The sequence below is a fragment of the Staurois parvus genome, unplaced genomic scaffold (assembly GCF_062004578.1).
Source record: "Staurois parvus isolate SC_StPar_1 unplaced genomic scaffold, SC_StPar_1.0 ptg000029l, whole genome shotgun sequence".
NCBI classification, from domain to species: Eukaryota; Metazoa; Chordata; class Amphibia; order Anura; family Ranidae; genus Staurois; species Staurois parvus.
The window spans coordinates 2,291,869-2,309,564 of NW_028317825.1; the positions used below are offsets into that span (position 1 = coordinate 2,291,869).

Genomic DNA, 17,696 nt, shown 5'->3' on the forward strand with positions numbered 1-17,696 from the left:
TAAAAATGCAGGCATGATGCATTTTTATGCAGCACACCAGCACGCATATATGGTGTGAAAAGGACAATATGGCACATAGAGAACAACTGAGTTCTGTGTGCCTTTGCATTGAGTGTGCATCGGTCAATACAGATCAATGCAGCTCAATACACCTGATGTGAGGGAGCCCTTATATTACTATCCATGATTTCTGCTGTATTATTTGCCACAATGCTGTGATAAACATGAATATCCTATGCAATTTGTTCTTCATAAATGAGAAAAAAATAGTGACCTTGCAGGTCTCATTGACCATTACCCTTGACAACAATGAAGACCGCCTTCTTTTTGGTGTCACAAAAGATAACAATAAAGTGCTAATAAGAATTTATAAAAAGAAATAAACTGTGCACACAAGAAAAGGTTGTCAATACCATAAACAAACTCCTTGACGATTGATATTAAACACCACAAACTTAGCAATATTTTTCTTAATACTGGAAAGCGAGAAAAAAAAGTTCACTGGCCTAGAGTAGCAATTTAAACACCTTTATAAAAAGAGAATATTACACTCAAATTCCTCTATGCAATTCAGTGAGCCACATGCAATTAAGTTTGAAAAACACCAGGACCCAGAGATGGAAACGTTCAGAGTAACAGTTCAGACAGAAGTGCATGTCAAGCTTCAGATGGTACTTCCTAGGGCCGCCCTAGATGATAATGTCCTAGGGCTGTGATGCGTTCTGAGGATTACCTTCATCAGTCTCCCGTCTGAAGCTTGGAGTTCTACAGAAATTTCAGAAAAGAGGATCTCAAGCATACCACCCATGAGGGTCCTTGAGTCAGCTACCACAGGCCGCACTCAGGGAGACACGGTGGGGGCATGTCCATGCCAGTGCATGTTCAGCCTCCAAACCACACCTCAATTGTTATGGTGCATGCACAGCTGGCATGGCCCTGATCCTAAGGTTGATATTGATACAGATGCAGCAGGCATACTTCAAGTTTAGTGAAAAGGAGGAAAGAAACAACACACAAAGCTCCTCTTTAGCATTGGACAGAATTTACAATTTATTTACCGAAACTCACAATAATTCCATTCCACAGTAAAACCTAAAGAATGAAATAATTCATGTGAAAGTCTCTAGATGTTGAACATTCAAAATCTGCTGACTGTCTAAGTATGTTTATCAAACTAATGATATTACAAAAATAGACATAATTGTTACATGCTATTTAAAATCAATGTCATATCAAAGGTCATTTTTTTCTGTAAATATATATAACACCAGGTATGTAGTCAGATTTCAAGGAGACCTCCTTTTCTGATACAGCTTTTTCCCACTGCTCCACTTCTTGTACAGAGATCTGTTCCCAGTGTCCTTTGCTTTCCATATCAGACATGACTTCCTCTAGGTTAGCTTTGTACTTCAAGTTAGAGACGTTACTACGAGTGGTTAGGCATACCAAACCACCTAGACATGACAGGGGAAACATATTAATCAAGAAAAAAAATATTTTTAATGGATGAAGACACTAAGATGCAAAGAATATGGTAATGTACACCCGGAAACCAGAACTTACAGTATATTTAATTAGTCTTTCCACAATAAAGTGTTAAAGGATATATTCTAATGGGCAGCTGTGAGTTCTCAGCATTATTTTTAAAGTGTCATTATATCTATTTCAGTTTTTAATAGAAGCTGTAGGGTTAAAATAACCCACAATGTTAGATATCTCTTAGGGACTCGGTGGTTGTAAGATATCTGTACCTGGATTCCTGACCTGGTGTGGCCATTATGAGGGGTTCTCACTCTCCTGTTGGATTGTTTCAATTCTTTTATGTTACGGAAAATGGAACAGGAGTTGGAACAGGCAAAAGTAGTAATTATGGCAAGGAGACCACACTGCTGGAGTATCCAAGACTTAAGAAGTTAGGGTTTTGCATGCACACATTTGCAAATACATGCGTAAGCCACAGTCCCAAGTCAAGGGACCTCTGTATACTGTGGACCTAACTCTAAAATTTCCAGAGCCTCCATCGTAGGAGCACATATACCAATGGATAGGTTAGGGACAAGTGTGCCTGGAGGAGCCCATGCCTTCTTAAAGATACAGGGACACACAGGATGCCCAGCTATACCAACATGACAGGAAAGGCCTTCAGTGTGTCCCTGCATCCAAATTAGCCAACTGCACAAAAAATGGCAACTGTCCCAACCTATAACCAGCCTTAGCAGTAAGGTGCACATGGATGGGCAATGCACATCGCAAACAAAGGATTTCCCAGCAACAATTACCAGCCAGAACCCTCTGTTTTTAACAGAGCTGGGCATTACGTGCATCCCTGTACCTTTAAGGAGGGATGGGCTCGTCCAGGCACACCTGCCCTTAGGAGGAACAAAGCAACATCCTTACGTTTAAAGATCATGCTGACGTTAAGAGATTAGAGGAAAGGTTACAAAAACGAGTAGAGGCACATAAAAAGACAATAAAAACTAAACAAAATAGGAAAAGTGTAAGAAATTTGGATTTTGCAAACGATAGAGTCTACTCATGGATACGCAATAATATAACCTCCTCTAAGACATCTATGAGACCAGAGTCAGACACATCTATGGACTCTGGTAGCTCAGACACTGATAATGGTACTGAAAGACAGAGTGACTCAAGTGACAGTAGAACTGAATACAACTATACCCCTAGGAGGGGGAGAGGTAGAAGAGGTTTTTTGAGGCCACCTAGAGGAAATTGTGGACATTTTTTAGGTTATTTTACCCAGCAATTGAGAAACTGGGAGGAGTGGGGATACACAAGCACCAAGAGAGGGAAGAAACAACAGTCCTGGCTGATGCGAACATGACCCAAGAAAGTGATTTGCAAGTATTCAACCTATCTAAGATGTCATTAACAATTGACCATCTAACAGTATTGAGGAGAGGATTGTCCTCTGTACCTACACAGGACTTTAACCTATTTGAATGGGTTAAAGATATACATTTGTTTGCCAGGAAACTGGCTTTGAAGAAGGAATATAAGTACTAATCTAATACTTCGATGGGTTTGACATCTAGAGATATGGAAGCCCTAAGTGGAATCATTACAAGCTGAAATCAGTGGGGATGCTGAAGTACGGGGTCCTTTTTCCACATTCAAACCAAGGAATGACTATACCCCACCCTTCCCTCAGGGGAGCAGCATCCAACTGTTAGTAAAATTGGTTGAGAGAGGTTTGAATGATTTATGGTTAAGAAGGCAGATGAAAAATAAGTCATATAATATGACTTATTCTGAATGGAAGGCATTGGAAGATCTGCACAGTAATAAAGAAATAGTTATAAAGACAGCCGACAAAGGGGGATATATAGTTTTGATGGACAGAGCATTTTATTTGAAAATGTGTTATGAGTTATTAAGCAATGAGAATAACTATGAAATACTTCAGAATGATCCAATCCCCAAATACTTGAGTGAGCTGAACTCTATTTTGAAAAGGTCTGTTGAAAAGGGGATCCTCTCCAAAGATGAAGGTGCCTTTATTATGAATGCACATCCAACTATTGCGACTTTTTATGCCTTTCCTAAGGTACACAAACAAAGAAAAACCTCCTGGCTGCCCTATTATCTTGGGCAACAACAATCTTACAGAAGGAGCAAGCAAATATCTAGATTATATCATGCGTCCATTTATATATAGTTTACCTTCATATATCGAAGATACACGAGACTTTGTAAGCAGACTAATAGATATCACAATGGAAGATGATGCGTGGCTAGCTAGTCTAGATGTGGAGGCTTTATATAGTCATGTCAGTCATGATTTGGGTCTAAAAGCTTGAAAATCCTTTCTGGAAACTAGAGGCAAACTGTTTGAGAACCATACCACATTCACTCTCCATCTTTTGTAGTTTGTATTGGAACACATTTTTTTCCTATTTAATGGTAAAGTATATAGACAACTCAGAGGCACTGCGATGGGTTCATCTTGCGTACCTATGTATGTAAATTTATTTTTTGGGTGGTGGGACTGTACTATGGTCTTTGTAAAAGAACTAGAATGTTTTAAGTCACACAGTCTCATGTGGGTAAGATTCATTGATGAGGTGTTTATATTATGGAAGGGTCAAAAGGATCTGTTCATGGAATTTGTAGCCACCCTAAATTGAAACAATAAAGGGATGTACTTCACGAGTGAAATTAAATATGATAGCATAAATTTTTTGGACTTGGAAATTAAAAGGGGTGAAGGAGGCAATATTAATACAACAATTTATTGAAAACCGACCTCCATGAATAGCCTGTTACATTGGGGAAGTTCACATCCAGCGTGTCCCACCTATACAAAAATTTGGGTGGAATGTCAAGTATCTCAGGCATTACTAGCTATACCTAGCTAGTATAAGAGAGATGCTATGCCCAGATATTTTCCCTACAGAGGTGGACTGCCGGTGCTCTAACTCTGTGTGTCCTCCCAACACAGGTGCAGCTTAGAAATGAAGATCTAAAGAGCTGGGAACTCGTCCTCCTGAATGTTTTACTTTAATATAACATGTAAAGTGTACTACGTGTTTCAGCAATAAGCTTTAGTCATAGCTATGGCTATGACTAAGGCGTATTGCCGAACACTTTACTCTATATAATAAAGTAAAACATTCAGGAGGACGAGTTGCCGTCTCCTAAAATCTTCATTTCGAATATGTGGCTAGTGATTCAAACCTAGGATTCAGTTTTTAACCAACTCGCTTGTATAACTGCAAACATAGCAAAAACGCAATATTTACTACTAAAGGTTAGACATTTGCTGTGATGTACCAAAAATGAATACCCACTCTTTAGTTTACATGAAATATGTCAAAGCTACTGTAACTTTTTGGCTGATATGTTCAAACTAGCCAATTGTTAGCAGAGTGCTTCCACACATACTAGAGTTATGAGCAATATTAATCAATACCTTATGTAATTTACAAGCAGGACGCGATTTCAGTTATGTATCCCACTAGGTGAGTTTTTGTATGACACACAACTATAACAGAACTTTGTGGTTCTGCAGTCTACTATACCATATAGGGGAATTTAACAAAACTGGAGCAGCCAGAATCCGGAACAGCTGTGCATGGCAACCAATCAGCTTCTGTCTTTTATTTTCAAAGCCTAACTGAAGATAAAAGCGGATTGTTTGCCATGCGCTCTGCTCCAGATTCTGATTGCTCCAGTTTCCCTAATCTCTTGATTTTACTTTATATGGTTGCAATAATATGTTAGTTCTCACCGGGTTTAGTGACACGAAGCAGTTCCAAGACCACAGATACCGGGACCTGTCCATCACTCAGAGCTCCTACTATAATAACAGCATCATATTTTTCTGGTAGAAAAGACAAAGAATTTGTAACATGGATCACTGAACCAACCTCATCATTATAATAATGATTAAATAATAATTATAATAATGTGCAAAATGTGGTAAAGGGCAGTGCTAATTGCACAAATAGGACAATCAGGGAAGAATGAAAATTCCTCCTACAAGCTATAACCAGTACTCTGCTGGACACTGATAGAAGTCACAAGACTGCTCTAAATGCTGATGTGAAAAGGTGCTTGGTTTATATTTACTAAAACAACTGCATTTCCATGTTCTGTGTACTGTGGGAGACCAGATATAGTGAATGCAGGATCCTGGGTTTAGTAACACTTTAATTTTTTTTAATGTTGTCTGTAGGCGGAGGCGGTTGGGAGGTTGTTGACTGGACATGCACTTTAGCGTGGACCTGACAAGAAAATGAGAGTTCTACTCTATTAAAAGCCCCCCCACCCCCAAAGTCAGATCACCTGCAAGGGGGGCTTAAAATTGACCATTTAAAGCAGTATTAAACACAAAAGCAAACATTTATTATAATGCAGTGTACCAATTCTTAGATGTGATGGCTCTGTGATGGTTTCCTTTTTTAGACTTTCTTCTATTTTCACTGGTGATCCAGCTAGCAAGTCTGTTGTTTTTCACAAGCTCAAGCTCCCCAGCAGAATGTATCAGTTTACATGGATGAGGCAAACCACTTAACACTGGCAAGGGTGAATAAAATTATCAGCTTTTATTTTTTCATGCAAAACCTTTATCCCCCCAAAAATTTGTTTGCTGTAACCGATTATAAAGTGAGCTGGAATTTGGCTTCAATGCTTTAGTTCAATAAATCGACTACCCTCCCCTCAGTCAAACAATGCTGCTGTCCCTCCTGTGCTCATTCCTCCAGAGTGGGGGCACACTAATACAAGAGGTGTGTTACCAGCCAGATCACTAGGTGAAAACAGAGGGGGGAAAGCCAAAGAAAAGAAGACTGATGCAGCCACCATGTCTAATGATTGATAAGCTGCAATAGAATACATTTTTGGTTATAAGGTTTAGTAATGCTTTAAGCTGTTGCTAAAAAAAAAAAAACACACACACAGTGCTTCTCCAATACCTCCTGGGATAGCTGGGCATGAGAATGAATCCCAGCCCATTGTAGGAACAATTACTGTTGTGTTAATGTTACTGACATACTACACCATATATTTCATTTTGATTTTACCCAGAATTCCAGTTTAAAAATCATAACTTACTCTGATATAGGACTAGAAAGAAGAAGAAAGAAAAAGGGGAAAGAGTTCAATCATGCATTACTGTGGTTATAAAGTCAAAACATTTTTATCTTAATGTGATTCTAAATGTTTGTTAAAATAACAAACATGTCATACCTGCAATGGCTTTGCCTAGAGCAGTCTTGATCCTCTTCTTCTCAGGCCACCAATCAGCGCTCCTGACTTTTACCCCTTGACCAGTGCCCCCAATAGCAAGTTGCCTGCTATGGAGGCACTGGTGTGTGCTCACTCCTGAGGTCTGCTCTATGTATCCATAAAAACATAGAGCCGCAGCCTGGCCCTGCCTCCCACTCTCTCCTCATTGACTCGCTGGCTGTGATTGACAGCAGTGGGAGCCAATGGCTCCCACTGCTGTCTCAGCCAATGGGAAGAGAGACACCCGGGACAGTTGAGGCTCCTATGCACATTGCTGGGTTGAAAGGGGGCTCAGATGAGTATAAGGAAGGGGCTGTGGGGGAAGCAGCACACAGAAGGTTTTTTTACCTTGATGCAACCACTTTAATGCATTCCCTGCACTAATTGCCAATGGCTCCCACTGCTGTGTCTCAGCCAATGGGAAGAAAGAGACCCGGGACAGCTGAGGCTCCCATGCACATTGCTGGGTCCAGAGGGGGCTCAAGTGAGTATAAGGAAGGGCTGTGGGGGGAGCAGCGCGCAGAAGGTTTTTTACCTTGATGCAACCACTTTAATACATTCCCTGCACTAAGGTAAAAAAAAAGTCCCACTACTTCCTCTGACCTTCCAGCCTCTCCACCACCCTTCCTAAACTCTTACCCGTCTCCTCTCACGCTCCATCGCTGTTCCTGGCTACAGCAACACTGCTCTCTCTTCCTGAATTCACATGTTACACGGTCAGTAAAATCCTGTGAGGAAGGAGCAGGGGGTGTGTCCGCGCTACACTATGTGTGTCAATGGATGCACACAGCCCGGCCTGGAATCGCACCTGCAAGAGTGCCCCCCCAAGCACATGGCTTCTTATGGAGGCACTTGGAAGAAGAAGGAGAGGACAGCACTGGAGAGGACCACCAAACAAGAGGTAAGGGGCTGCTCTGTGCAATATCATTGCACAGAGCAGGTAAGTATAACATCTTTTTAATTTACTAAAAACATGATTTTAATATCAATTTCATTTTTAGCCTGCCAAAGGTTCATGACTCTGGACATGTTAAAATATACCAGTGTATATTACCATTTCTCATCATGCAATAATCATTTTACCAGAATCAAAGGGCAGGGAATCCTGTTCCAGCATACACAGTTTTAATTCTTGGTACAGCTGTTTATTCTTAGCAACTTCCAGCATTCCTGTACTGCCATCCAAGCCATGAAATAAGGTAAAGCCGAAACGATGCAGCTGAAAACCATTAAAACAAAAATAATTATTCTAGGAGACTGTCATGAGTCAAACACATGCCTTATAAAGAGTACAGGGCCTATTCATTTTTCCTTGCCCAAGACTGGCTTATCTCTTAAAATGGTCCTGCTTGACATTTCAGGGCAAACCAATAAAACAATTGCACAATTCTCAAAATTGCCCATAATATTAGATAGCAGTCAGAGGATCAAATTGCTGAACATGCATTTTTGTATCAGTCGTGTGTGCAAATTTATTCCATGAGCAGACATTCCTGGTGACGGCCTTATCTAGAAAGAACAGTAGCAATCACTATGGAAAATCCAACTCAGGTGATTCATTCTTTCCCCAAGATTGCTCAAAGTATCTAAAGAGGTCAAAAGACATATGTGCATTTTCCAGTCTGATTGTAATTGGCTAGATTTGGTAACAATTATGTCATGTTTAGGGACAGCTTAATGCCTAATTCAGCCATTTGTGTACGTTTTGAATAGAGTAGGAAAGTGTTACAATTTTGACATGTTTTAATTTAGATATTGGACTCCATTGGGGAGATTTTCCTTCATTTCCTGTAATGCCTGTACAAGACATGGGGGAAGTAGAATTGCCAAGGCAGCTATAAGAACATTGTCACACCTTGTAATACTTCCGTGTTTTTGTTTGTATCTCTGTTGGAGAAACATCTTGTCTTTTAATGCCCTGAAATATCCCCAATAGGGGCACATATGGTATTAAAAAAACTAAGAGGCTCTAATGCTTCCTCGTTCTAACCATAACGAAATATAACATTTTGGATGGGATGGATCTAAAAGTATCAATGCACTTATGAAACTGATTAACCACTTGCCCTCCTGAGGATTTACCGCCCTTCTTGACCAGGCCATTTATTGCGTTACAGTGCTGCATTATTTTAACGGATAATTGCGTGGTCATGTAACGCTGCACCCAAATGAAATTTACGTCCTTTTTTTTCCTCACGAATTGAGCATTCTTTTGGTGGTATTTGATCGTCCGTGCGCTTTTTATTTTTTGCGCTATAAAGTAAAAAGCGACAATTTTGAGAATATTTTATTTAACAATATTTTTGACTTTTTGCTATTAAACATGTCCCGTTAAAAAAAATTTAAAAATCAAACATAAATTTAGGCCAAAATGTATTCTGCTACATGTCTTTGCTAGAAAAAATCCCAATACATGAAAATTAATTGGTTTACGTGAACGTTATAGCGTTTACAAATGGCGGTATATACTGTATACTGGTTTCTTAAATTTTATTTTTACTAGTAATGGCGGTGATCAGCGACTTATAGCGGGACTGCAGCGGGCATTTTGACACGGGGGGGGGGCTGACTTGGTGTCACTGACATCCCCAGTGACACCAATACAGTGATCAGTGCTAAAGAAAAAACACTGACACTGTACTAATGGCACTGTGCAGGAAGGGGTTAACATGAGGGGCGATCAAAGGGTTAACTGTGTGCTGGGTGTGTTTTACTATGTGTTTGTGCTTCACTATAAGCACATTGGTTTTTATAGCTGTGCTGTGTACAGCCGTGCAAAGCAGTGTGCAGGAGCTGACAGGGAGGAGAACTGTTTTGTTTACAAATAGTTCTCCTCCCTGTTGGAGATCCTCGGCAATCACCAGGAGCCGGCGAGTAATCACTGGCCGGGACCCGGTGATTGATAGCCGCGGCTGCGAATGGCCATATGAGTAGGACCATAATTAACCATAATTTGCAATGTGATTGTCTGGATTTTTTTTCTCATTTTGTCTCTCATAGTTGAGGTCTACCTATGATGCCAATTACAGGCTTCTCTCATCTTTTTAAGTGAGAGAACTTGCACAATTGGTGGCTGACTAAATCCTTTTTTGCCCCACTGTATATATCTGTGATTATGCACACCTGTACCACTGTGTAGCAGTATTTCTGCTATAGGGCGGATGGAAAGCTGTTAAACACTTGAGGATTTTGAATGTAAGGGAAACATACTAAAAAATCTTAAAGGATAAGTTCACCTTTTAACAAAAAATGATAAATGTATATTTTCTTGCAGGTAAAAAAGGCCTCTTTTACACAGGTGTTCCGTTTTCCATTTGTCCGTTTTTACGGATGAAAAATGGACCCCATGTATTTCTATGGACTTGCAGATGTAAATGGATGATCATCCGTTAACATCTGTTTTTGGAACGGAAAAGAACCCTATTTTTCTTCCGCAAAAAAACCCCGAACGAACAAAAAATGGATGTCAACGGATTGTATGCAGCCCAGCAGGTCAGGAAAGGGGGGCGGACAAGCGAGAGCCCCCTCCCCCTCCTGAACCATACCAGGCCACATTGCCCTCAACATGGGGGAGATGAGTTTTTAGTCATCAGGTGTCAGCCGGGTTCCCCATTGACAGCTGAATGTAAAAAAAAAAAAAAAAAAAATTACCAGCAATTAAAAAATTTAAAAAACTGCGTGGGGTCCCCCCTTCCATCCATACCAAGTCCTTTGGATCTGGTTTGGATTTTGAGTGGAACCCCACGCCAAAATGTAAAAAAAAAAAAAAAAAAAAAAAAAAAAATGGCGTGGGGTCCCCCCCAAAATCCATACTAGACCCTTATCCGAGCATGCAGCCTGGCAGATCAGGAAAGGAGGGGGGGCAAATGAGACCCCCCCCTCATGAACCATGCCAGGCCACATGCCCTCAACATGGGGGGATGCTTTGGGGAGAATGAGTATGGGGTACATGATACCGCTACCCATTCACAAAAAAAAAAAAGCATCAATTACGATACCCGCCGTCGCCACTGCAAAAAAAAAAGGCTCCACTACAGGCACTGGCCCCCGGCTGTCTGCCTCTGAGCTGGTTTGACAGTTCTTAAATATGTTAGGGGAGGGGCCATCATGTAGGTGACCCCGCCCCGTGTGCCGTCAGTGACCAGCATGCTTAGGTCGATGATGTCACACGGGGGCGGGGTCACACAGGTGATGTCACTGGGTGTACCCGCCCCTTACATATTTAAGAACTGGGGAACCCCGCTGACAGCTGATGGTTAAAAACGAATGAAAAAACGGATGTAAACTCATCTGTTTTTTCTTTGAAAAAACGTGACTGAACTGAATAAAAAAAACAGAATGCCCGTGTGAAAGGACCCAAAATGTGCATTTAATATTATTCTCTTAAGCACTGCACCAGTGATCAGCAGATCGCTGGTGCCAAGCAGGTCTCCCTCTGCCCTGTCACTATATCTGCTTGCACATTCATCCCGTACGGGTAAGCAGATACTTACTGACAGAAAGAATCAATGAACTACCACGGAGTTCCACAGGTTTATTGAGGACTTCAAGTTTCTTCAGTTTTCTTTACTTTAGTCTTGTAGTGTATTGAGAACTACAAGCTGACAGGTGCAAAGGTTGTCAGAACATGTAATTTTCCCATTCACAGAATATTGTGAATGAGCGATGAGGCCGGGTGGGCAGAGCCCTGTGCGGCCGCGTTTTTTTAAAATTGTGACAGCTGGCAGGATGGAGAAGATCCCCCGCTAGCTGTCACTATGGGGATCGAGGGGGTGCGGGGGCCGGTCCGTTCGTATATGGGTGTAACATGTAACATGTTTTGAAAGGTGAACTTATCCTTTACAAGCGTTTTAGGATGTACTGTATCTCTTACATCCACCTTCCTTCTCCTTACTGACATCTTTCAGGCCACTAATACTGGCAATTACTAACAGTCAGTAATTGCGATGTATTACACAGCAGGCACAACTGTCAAAATGATGCAGCTCTTATGTAAAATTTGTAGACACATTTTACTGAGAAAATGAGTGTATGTAGGCGTGTGCAGTTTAATTTCCCCTCTGTAGGTGGCACTGTGTTGCTGGTCACTGTACCCAGAGAATCGAGGATGAGAGGAACTTTGTTCTTCTGAAGCCTCTGTAGGTGTCATCAGGAGAGCAGCTAACCAATTGGACGTTGCAACTGCATGATCTCTGTGGCCATCTTTGGCGAGGGCAATCTAATAAATAGCTCTGTCCTTGGCTGCTACTGGAGCAGCTGAACATTCTGCTTCAAGACTACTCCTTGCTTTAACAATGGCTCCTCCACCAGCTGCTGAAGAAACATCTACTAGTATTCGCCATCGGCCCCATAGATTATGGCTGCACTGAGGCCATAGACCATCCCATCAATACATGGGGATTCTCCATCCATCCAGGAGCGATATAGCCATATTCCCCTAGCAGACTGCACTTGCTTACTCTTCTCCCACTTTGACAGATGCTGTCCTCGGTATCGAATAAGTGTACATAATCACATTGCTGCCCAGTTATTCTCTCTACGTTCCCTGCCCTTACTTGTTGTTGGAATACAGACAGCTGTATGCTACAGGTGGGCAGATAAAGAGAACAAGGTTTTGGGAATCCACAGGCTAACCTGTTCTGTTTTCCCTAAGCTGAATAGTTTAAAGCAGAGCTCCACCCAAAAAGGGGAAGTTTCACTTTAAGTCTTTGTCCCCCGCTCCCGATTAAGAATTGGCACCTGTGGGGATCGGGTACCCGAATTTGACAGGTAGCCACTCCCATTTTGCTTTGATCATCTTGGCGATCGGAAGTCCTACCCTCCCTGCCCGTAGTCTTCTGGGACCTGTCATGAGCCATTCACAAAGCACAATGCTTCTCGTGCATGCGCAGTGGGCACCCAGCTGTGAAGCCGCAAACTGTCACAGCCAGGCGTCCGCACAAAAGATTCCGGCGTCAGGGAGAAAAGATGACCGGTGAAACCAGCAGTTGTGAGGACAACGCTGGACAGAGGGACAGGTAAGTGTCTGTATTTTAAAAGTCAGCAGCTACAGTTTTTGTAGCTGCTTTTATTTTTTTTTTTTCCGAGTGGAACTCCACTTTAACAGATAAAGCCCCCCCCCCCCCCATGCACAAAGTATTCCAAGAATCATGACAACCTTATTATCTGTAGTTAATGATACACGCTCTGTTTGTTATGTTTGGACCTTCCCTTTAATTTCTCACATTTTCTTTTTACTTAAGTTACTGTTTTTTCACACTTAAAAAAAAAAAATGAACAACAACAAAGCATCCAAGAAAACAAAGGGATTCCAAGAACTTTATTAAGATTGTTAAATAGAGCCCAGTTATATTAAAGTTGCAGTCACCAGTAGATAACATTCCATAGAAAATATGGTGACTACCACATTCCTTACGATGCTCTTTTACTTATGTTATTTTTTCATGCTTGTATATAAAAATTAAAAACAAATGTGCATGCAAGAAAATAAGAGCTTTCCAAGAACTTTTGTAAGAGCACAGGCTGTTGAATAGAAATCAACTATATTAAAGCTGAACTGCGGGCACAAACAAATGGGAATTTTGAATTACCTGTAAACTCCTTATCTTGGAGCAGACCTGGGCAAATTGCAGCCCCAGGACCACATAGAGCCCTTTCGCTGTTCCTATCTGGCCATTGATGCCTCCACTGTCAATATGCCTCTCTGAGCTCAGATTGGCATGCTGACAGATGTCCGTGTGGAGAGCTGCAATAACTGAAAGGTGAGAGCCTGGGCAACTGCTCTCCTGCCACTCTGCTACCCAGACACCTTACTCCCATTTTAGGGGCTGCACAATGCAAAACCCCAGGAACGGTGTACCTGTTCTTCACTCAGGTCATGATCTTCAGAAATCCCCACTGTACAGATTTCAGGCTCTCACCTTCCAGTCATAGTGTATCACATACCTGGTGTTAGAGGCCAATGAAGAGAGGGCTTCCCCTGCACCTAAGTTCCAGACTCCCCTGGATATGAGACAAAAGGAGTCAAGCCCAAAGTAGCACAGGTCGCCTGTAGGAGTGCTTGTCAGAGGTACACCCAGGAGCACAGCTGATGCACTGGAACGGTGTCTGCAGACAGGTGTTGCCCGTGAGAGGTATGCAGGCCTTCAGGGCAGCAGAGGACCACAAAGTAGTCGGTTCAAAGCCAAGGTCAGATGCCAGGTGGAGATTGGAGCAGACATAGACAATAGGATAGCCGGGGTCATACACAGGAGAGCGAGTGAGAATATCCATTAGCCAAGCCGAGGTCAGATCAGGAGAGCAGGTGAGAATATCTATTAGCCAAGCCGAGATCAGATCAGGAGAGCAGGTGAGAATATCCGTTAGCCAAGCCAGGGTCAGGAAGAGAAGACAGGTCCAAGAACAAGCCAAATCGGTAACAGGAGATAACAGTAGCAAGGGAACATGGACAATGGTACTGGGGAACCGGAGATCCACCAGCAATTTGAGGGAGTGATGGGCTTCCTTATAAAGGCCAACTGGCGCCAAACTGAGCTAATGCATGTGTACAGTCAGGTCCATAAATATTGGGACATCGACACAATTCTATCAGAGAGATAGCAAAAACATTAGGGGTGGCCAAAACAACTGTTTAGAACATTCTTAAAAAGAAGGAACACACCGGTGAGCTCAGCAACACCAAAAGACCCGCAAGACCACGGAAAACAACTGTGGTGGATGACCGAAGAATTCTTTCCCTGGTGAAGAAAACACCCTTCACAACAGTTGGCCAGATCAAGAACACTCTCCAGGAGGTATGTGTATGTGTGTCAAAGTCAACAATCAAGAGAAGACTTCACCAGAGTGAATACAGAGGGTTCACCACAAGATGTAAACCATTGTTGAGCCTCAAAAACAGGAAGCTCAGATTAGAATTTGCCAAACGACATATAAAAAAGCCTTCACAGTTCTGGAACATCCTATGGACAGATGAGACCAAGATCAACTTGTACCAGAGTGATGGGAAGAGAAGAGTATGGAGAAGGAAAGGAACTGCTCATGATCCTAAGCATACCACCTCATCAGTGAAGCATGGTGGTGATAGTGTCATGGCGTGGGCATGTATGGCTGCCAATGGAACTGGTTCTCTTGTATTTATTGATTATGTTACTGCTGACAAAAGCAGCAGGATGAATTCTGAAGTGTTTTGGGCAATATTATCTGCTCATATTCAGCCAAATGCCTTAGAACTCATTGGACGCCGCTTCACAGTGCAGATGGACAATGACCCAAAGCATATTGCAAAAGCAACCAAAGAGTTTAAGGGAAAGAAGTGGAATGTTATGCAATGGCCAAGTCAATCACCTGACCTGAATCCGATTGAGAATGCATTTCACTTGCTGAAGGCAAAACTGAAGGGAAAATGCCCCAAGAACAAGCAGGAACTGAAGACAGTTGCAGTAGAGGCCTGGCAGAGCTTCACCAGGGATGAAACCCAGCGTTTAGTGATGTCTATGCGTTCCGGACTTCAGGCTGTAATAGACTGCAAAGGATTTGCAACCAAGTATTAAAAAGTGAAAGTTTGATTTATGATTATTATTCTGTCCTATTACTTTTGGTCCCTTAACAAGTGGGAGGCACATATGCAAACTGTTGTAATTCCTACACCGTTCAACTGATTTGGATGTAAATACCCTCAAAATAAAGCTGACAGTCTGCAGTTAAAGCACATCTTGTTAGTTTCATTTCAAATCCATTGTGGTGGTGTATAGAGCCAAAAATGTTAGAATTGTGTCGATGTCCCAATATTTATGGACCTGACTAACTATGCGCCAGTGCGCATGAGTGTTCTGGCTCGCGTCCGTTCGCCAATGCACATAGATTTCCACCAGCATGCATTTCTGCGGCCATGCAAGTACTGGCAGGAATGTCAGGTCTCCGAGTACCTCTGCTGTGGACATTTGCTGCTGTGCTTTTCAAGGGGCATTTGACAGGCAGCATTATGTCTTACTCTCCACCTGATTTAACTCTATAATGATGTACTACCAAACTGCAATCACATGCAGTGCATGAGGTTTTGGCACAGCCCCATAGAACTCAATGGCAAGTTTGAAAAGCGGTGGAGTTTGTCAAGCTCTGCACCCCAAGTTTAAAATGCCACCAAGCAAAGCATTATTAGCACAGCAGTCTGGTTGTTATTTTACAGTTCAGATGGGCACCTCTGGGATGATAAAACCACAGCTCAGCCCCCACATTTTTACCACCCCCTACCAGCCTGTCTGAAAAAGACCAGTTTCATACCTATACTGTACTTCCTAGCACCGGGTGTTTGTTTTCTATTTACATACTTACAAACTTTCCCAGGTCCAAAATTATTATTGAGCAGAATTAAGTTCAGCCCTTCACAACAGTCCCAGTTTCTCATGAGGTCCCTTGGGAAAATTATTTGCCCACCCGTCTTGGAGTATAGCACATACACAGGGCATATATTCTTAGATCATGGGTTATTTGCAGCTACTGTCAGGTGATTGAACACTGGTAAAAAAGTTGATAGGATCACCCTTAGAGCAAATCATATAACCCCACCAACTCTGTGAGACTCCAGAAATAAGTGTGACGAACATGGCATCAGACCCCTGACCTTCTCACTAAACTCGTGACCGAAGGACTAGCCAATCTAAAACCGCGATGTCACGTGCATGACAATGCCACGCCCAGCTGCACCCTGCACAACGATTTTCCAGCTAATGGATCACCAATCGATGTACCGGCAGCCTGAATGCGCTTGTTACTGGGTCAGGTTAATTATGCAATTAACCCTTCACACTGCCACCACCTCCTTTTTGTACAGAGAAAGAGGAAACTCGGCAATCTCAGCAATAGCACTATGATGATCGAGATAATCGTCTGTATAGCACTGTCACCACAGACAGGTTATACAGAGAGTTAAACAAACACAGTAGCGCTCTTTTAGAGGCAGGAATTCGTAAATTGCATTAACGAGCTATAGAAACAGTTCACTTTCAGAAAGTAAGATTTATTACTAAAAAGGTCAAAAGGGTGCAATAAAAATATTTACAAAAAAAGATGTAACCAATATACTGTATATATAAATATACAGAAAACAACAGCTCAGCAAAGAGGTAACAGAAGGGAGGTTAAAGGGTTAAAGTACTTGCCAATCAGCCTTGGGATTGCAGATCAAGTTACAGAGCAAAAGGGCACGTCTCCCAAGTTGGTTCTGATGTTAAAAGGGAGAATTCTTCAACTTACTTCTCTTAGGCCTGACAGCCTATTTTGTTGTCCCCCAGCAGGGGGTGTCTCTGAAGACATATTTTGCTCATAACTTTCCCTATGCACAAGTGACATTCCACCCGCGGGTAGATTGCTATGCAGACGCATCTGAGGAACGGTTAGATATGAAATACATATTTGAAGGGTTCAAGAGATGTAATTTTCTGTTGTCCTAGGTATTCCAGTCAAGGAGTGTGACCTATCAAACTGTTTGTCTTCTCGTGGCCAATCTGAAGATATACCTGGTTTTTATGCAAGTCTCTGATATTCCAAGGAAAATGGATTTTAAAAGTGTTATCTAGTCTCTACTCCTCTAGAATGTGTTTGAACTCAGGGGAAGACTTAGGTTATCTTTTTACGATGTGCTAGATTGCACAGGTTCTTTGGACAGCGAGGCCCCAGCTCCCTTGGGGGTTTTATAGCTCGGGGCTGCCTACTGTGCTCTGGCCTCCTGTGACACTGCTAACACACAGGCCATATGCCACTGTGGCTGAACAGAGAGGAAGAATGAGAATGAGGGGATATGTTTGTACAAGATGGAGGATCCTTTGCCAAAATGGAGATTGGACCCAAAATGGTTGAACCGCGTCCATCTCTGTGGGCATGATTGCTACAATAAGGATTGATCAAGACAGAACAAGACAGGAGAGGGGAGGGGCCTGTGTCCTGTTCTGTAC

At 42.2% G+C, this 17,696-nt stretch overlaps 1 protein-coding gene across 5 annotated transcripts in view; it reads right to left on the reverse strand.

Annotated features, from left to right (window-relative positions):
* Positions 1-1,025: 1,025 nt before the first annotated feature.
* Positions 1,026-17,696, reverse strand: part of METTL27 (methyltransferase like 27) — an 80,907-nt gene continuing 64,236 nt past the window's right edge. For 4 of the 5 annotated variants that reach the window (XM_089657223.1, XM_089657214.1, XM_089657204.1 and 1 more), the window contains 3 exons: positions 7,831-7,966; positions 5,249-5,341; positions 1,026-1,454 (listed from right to left, as the gene is read on the reverse strand). In XM_089657223.1, coding sequence (XP_089513349.1) covers positions 1,240-1,454; positions 5,249-5,341; positions 7,831-7,966 — 444 coding nt within the window. In that variant the 3' untranslated portion in view covers positions 1,026-1,239. The remainder of the gene's footprint in view (positions 1,455-5,248; positions 5,342-7,830; positions 7,967-17,696) is intronic. The other variant, XM_089657231.1, reaches the window with a different exon arrangement.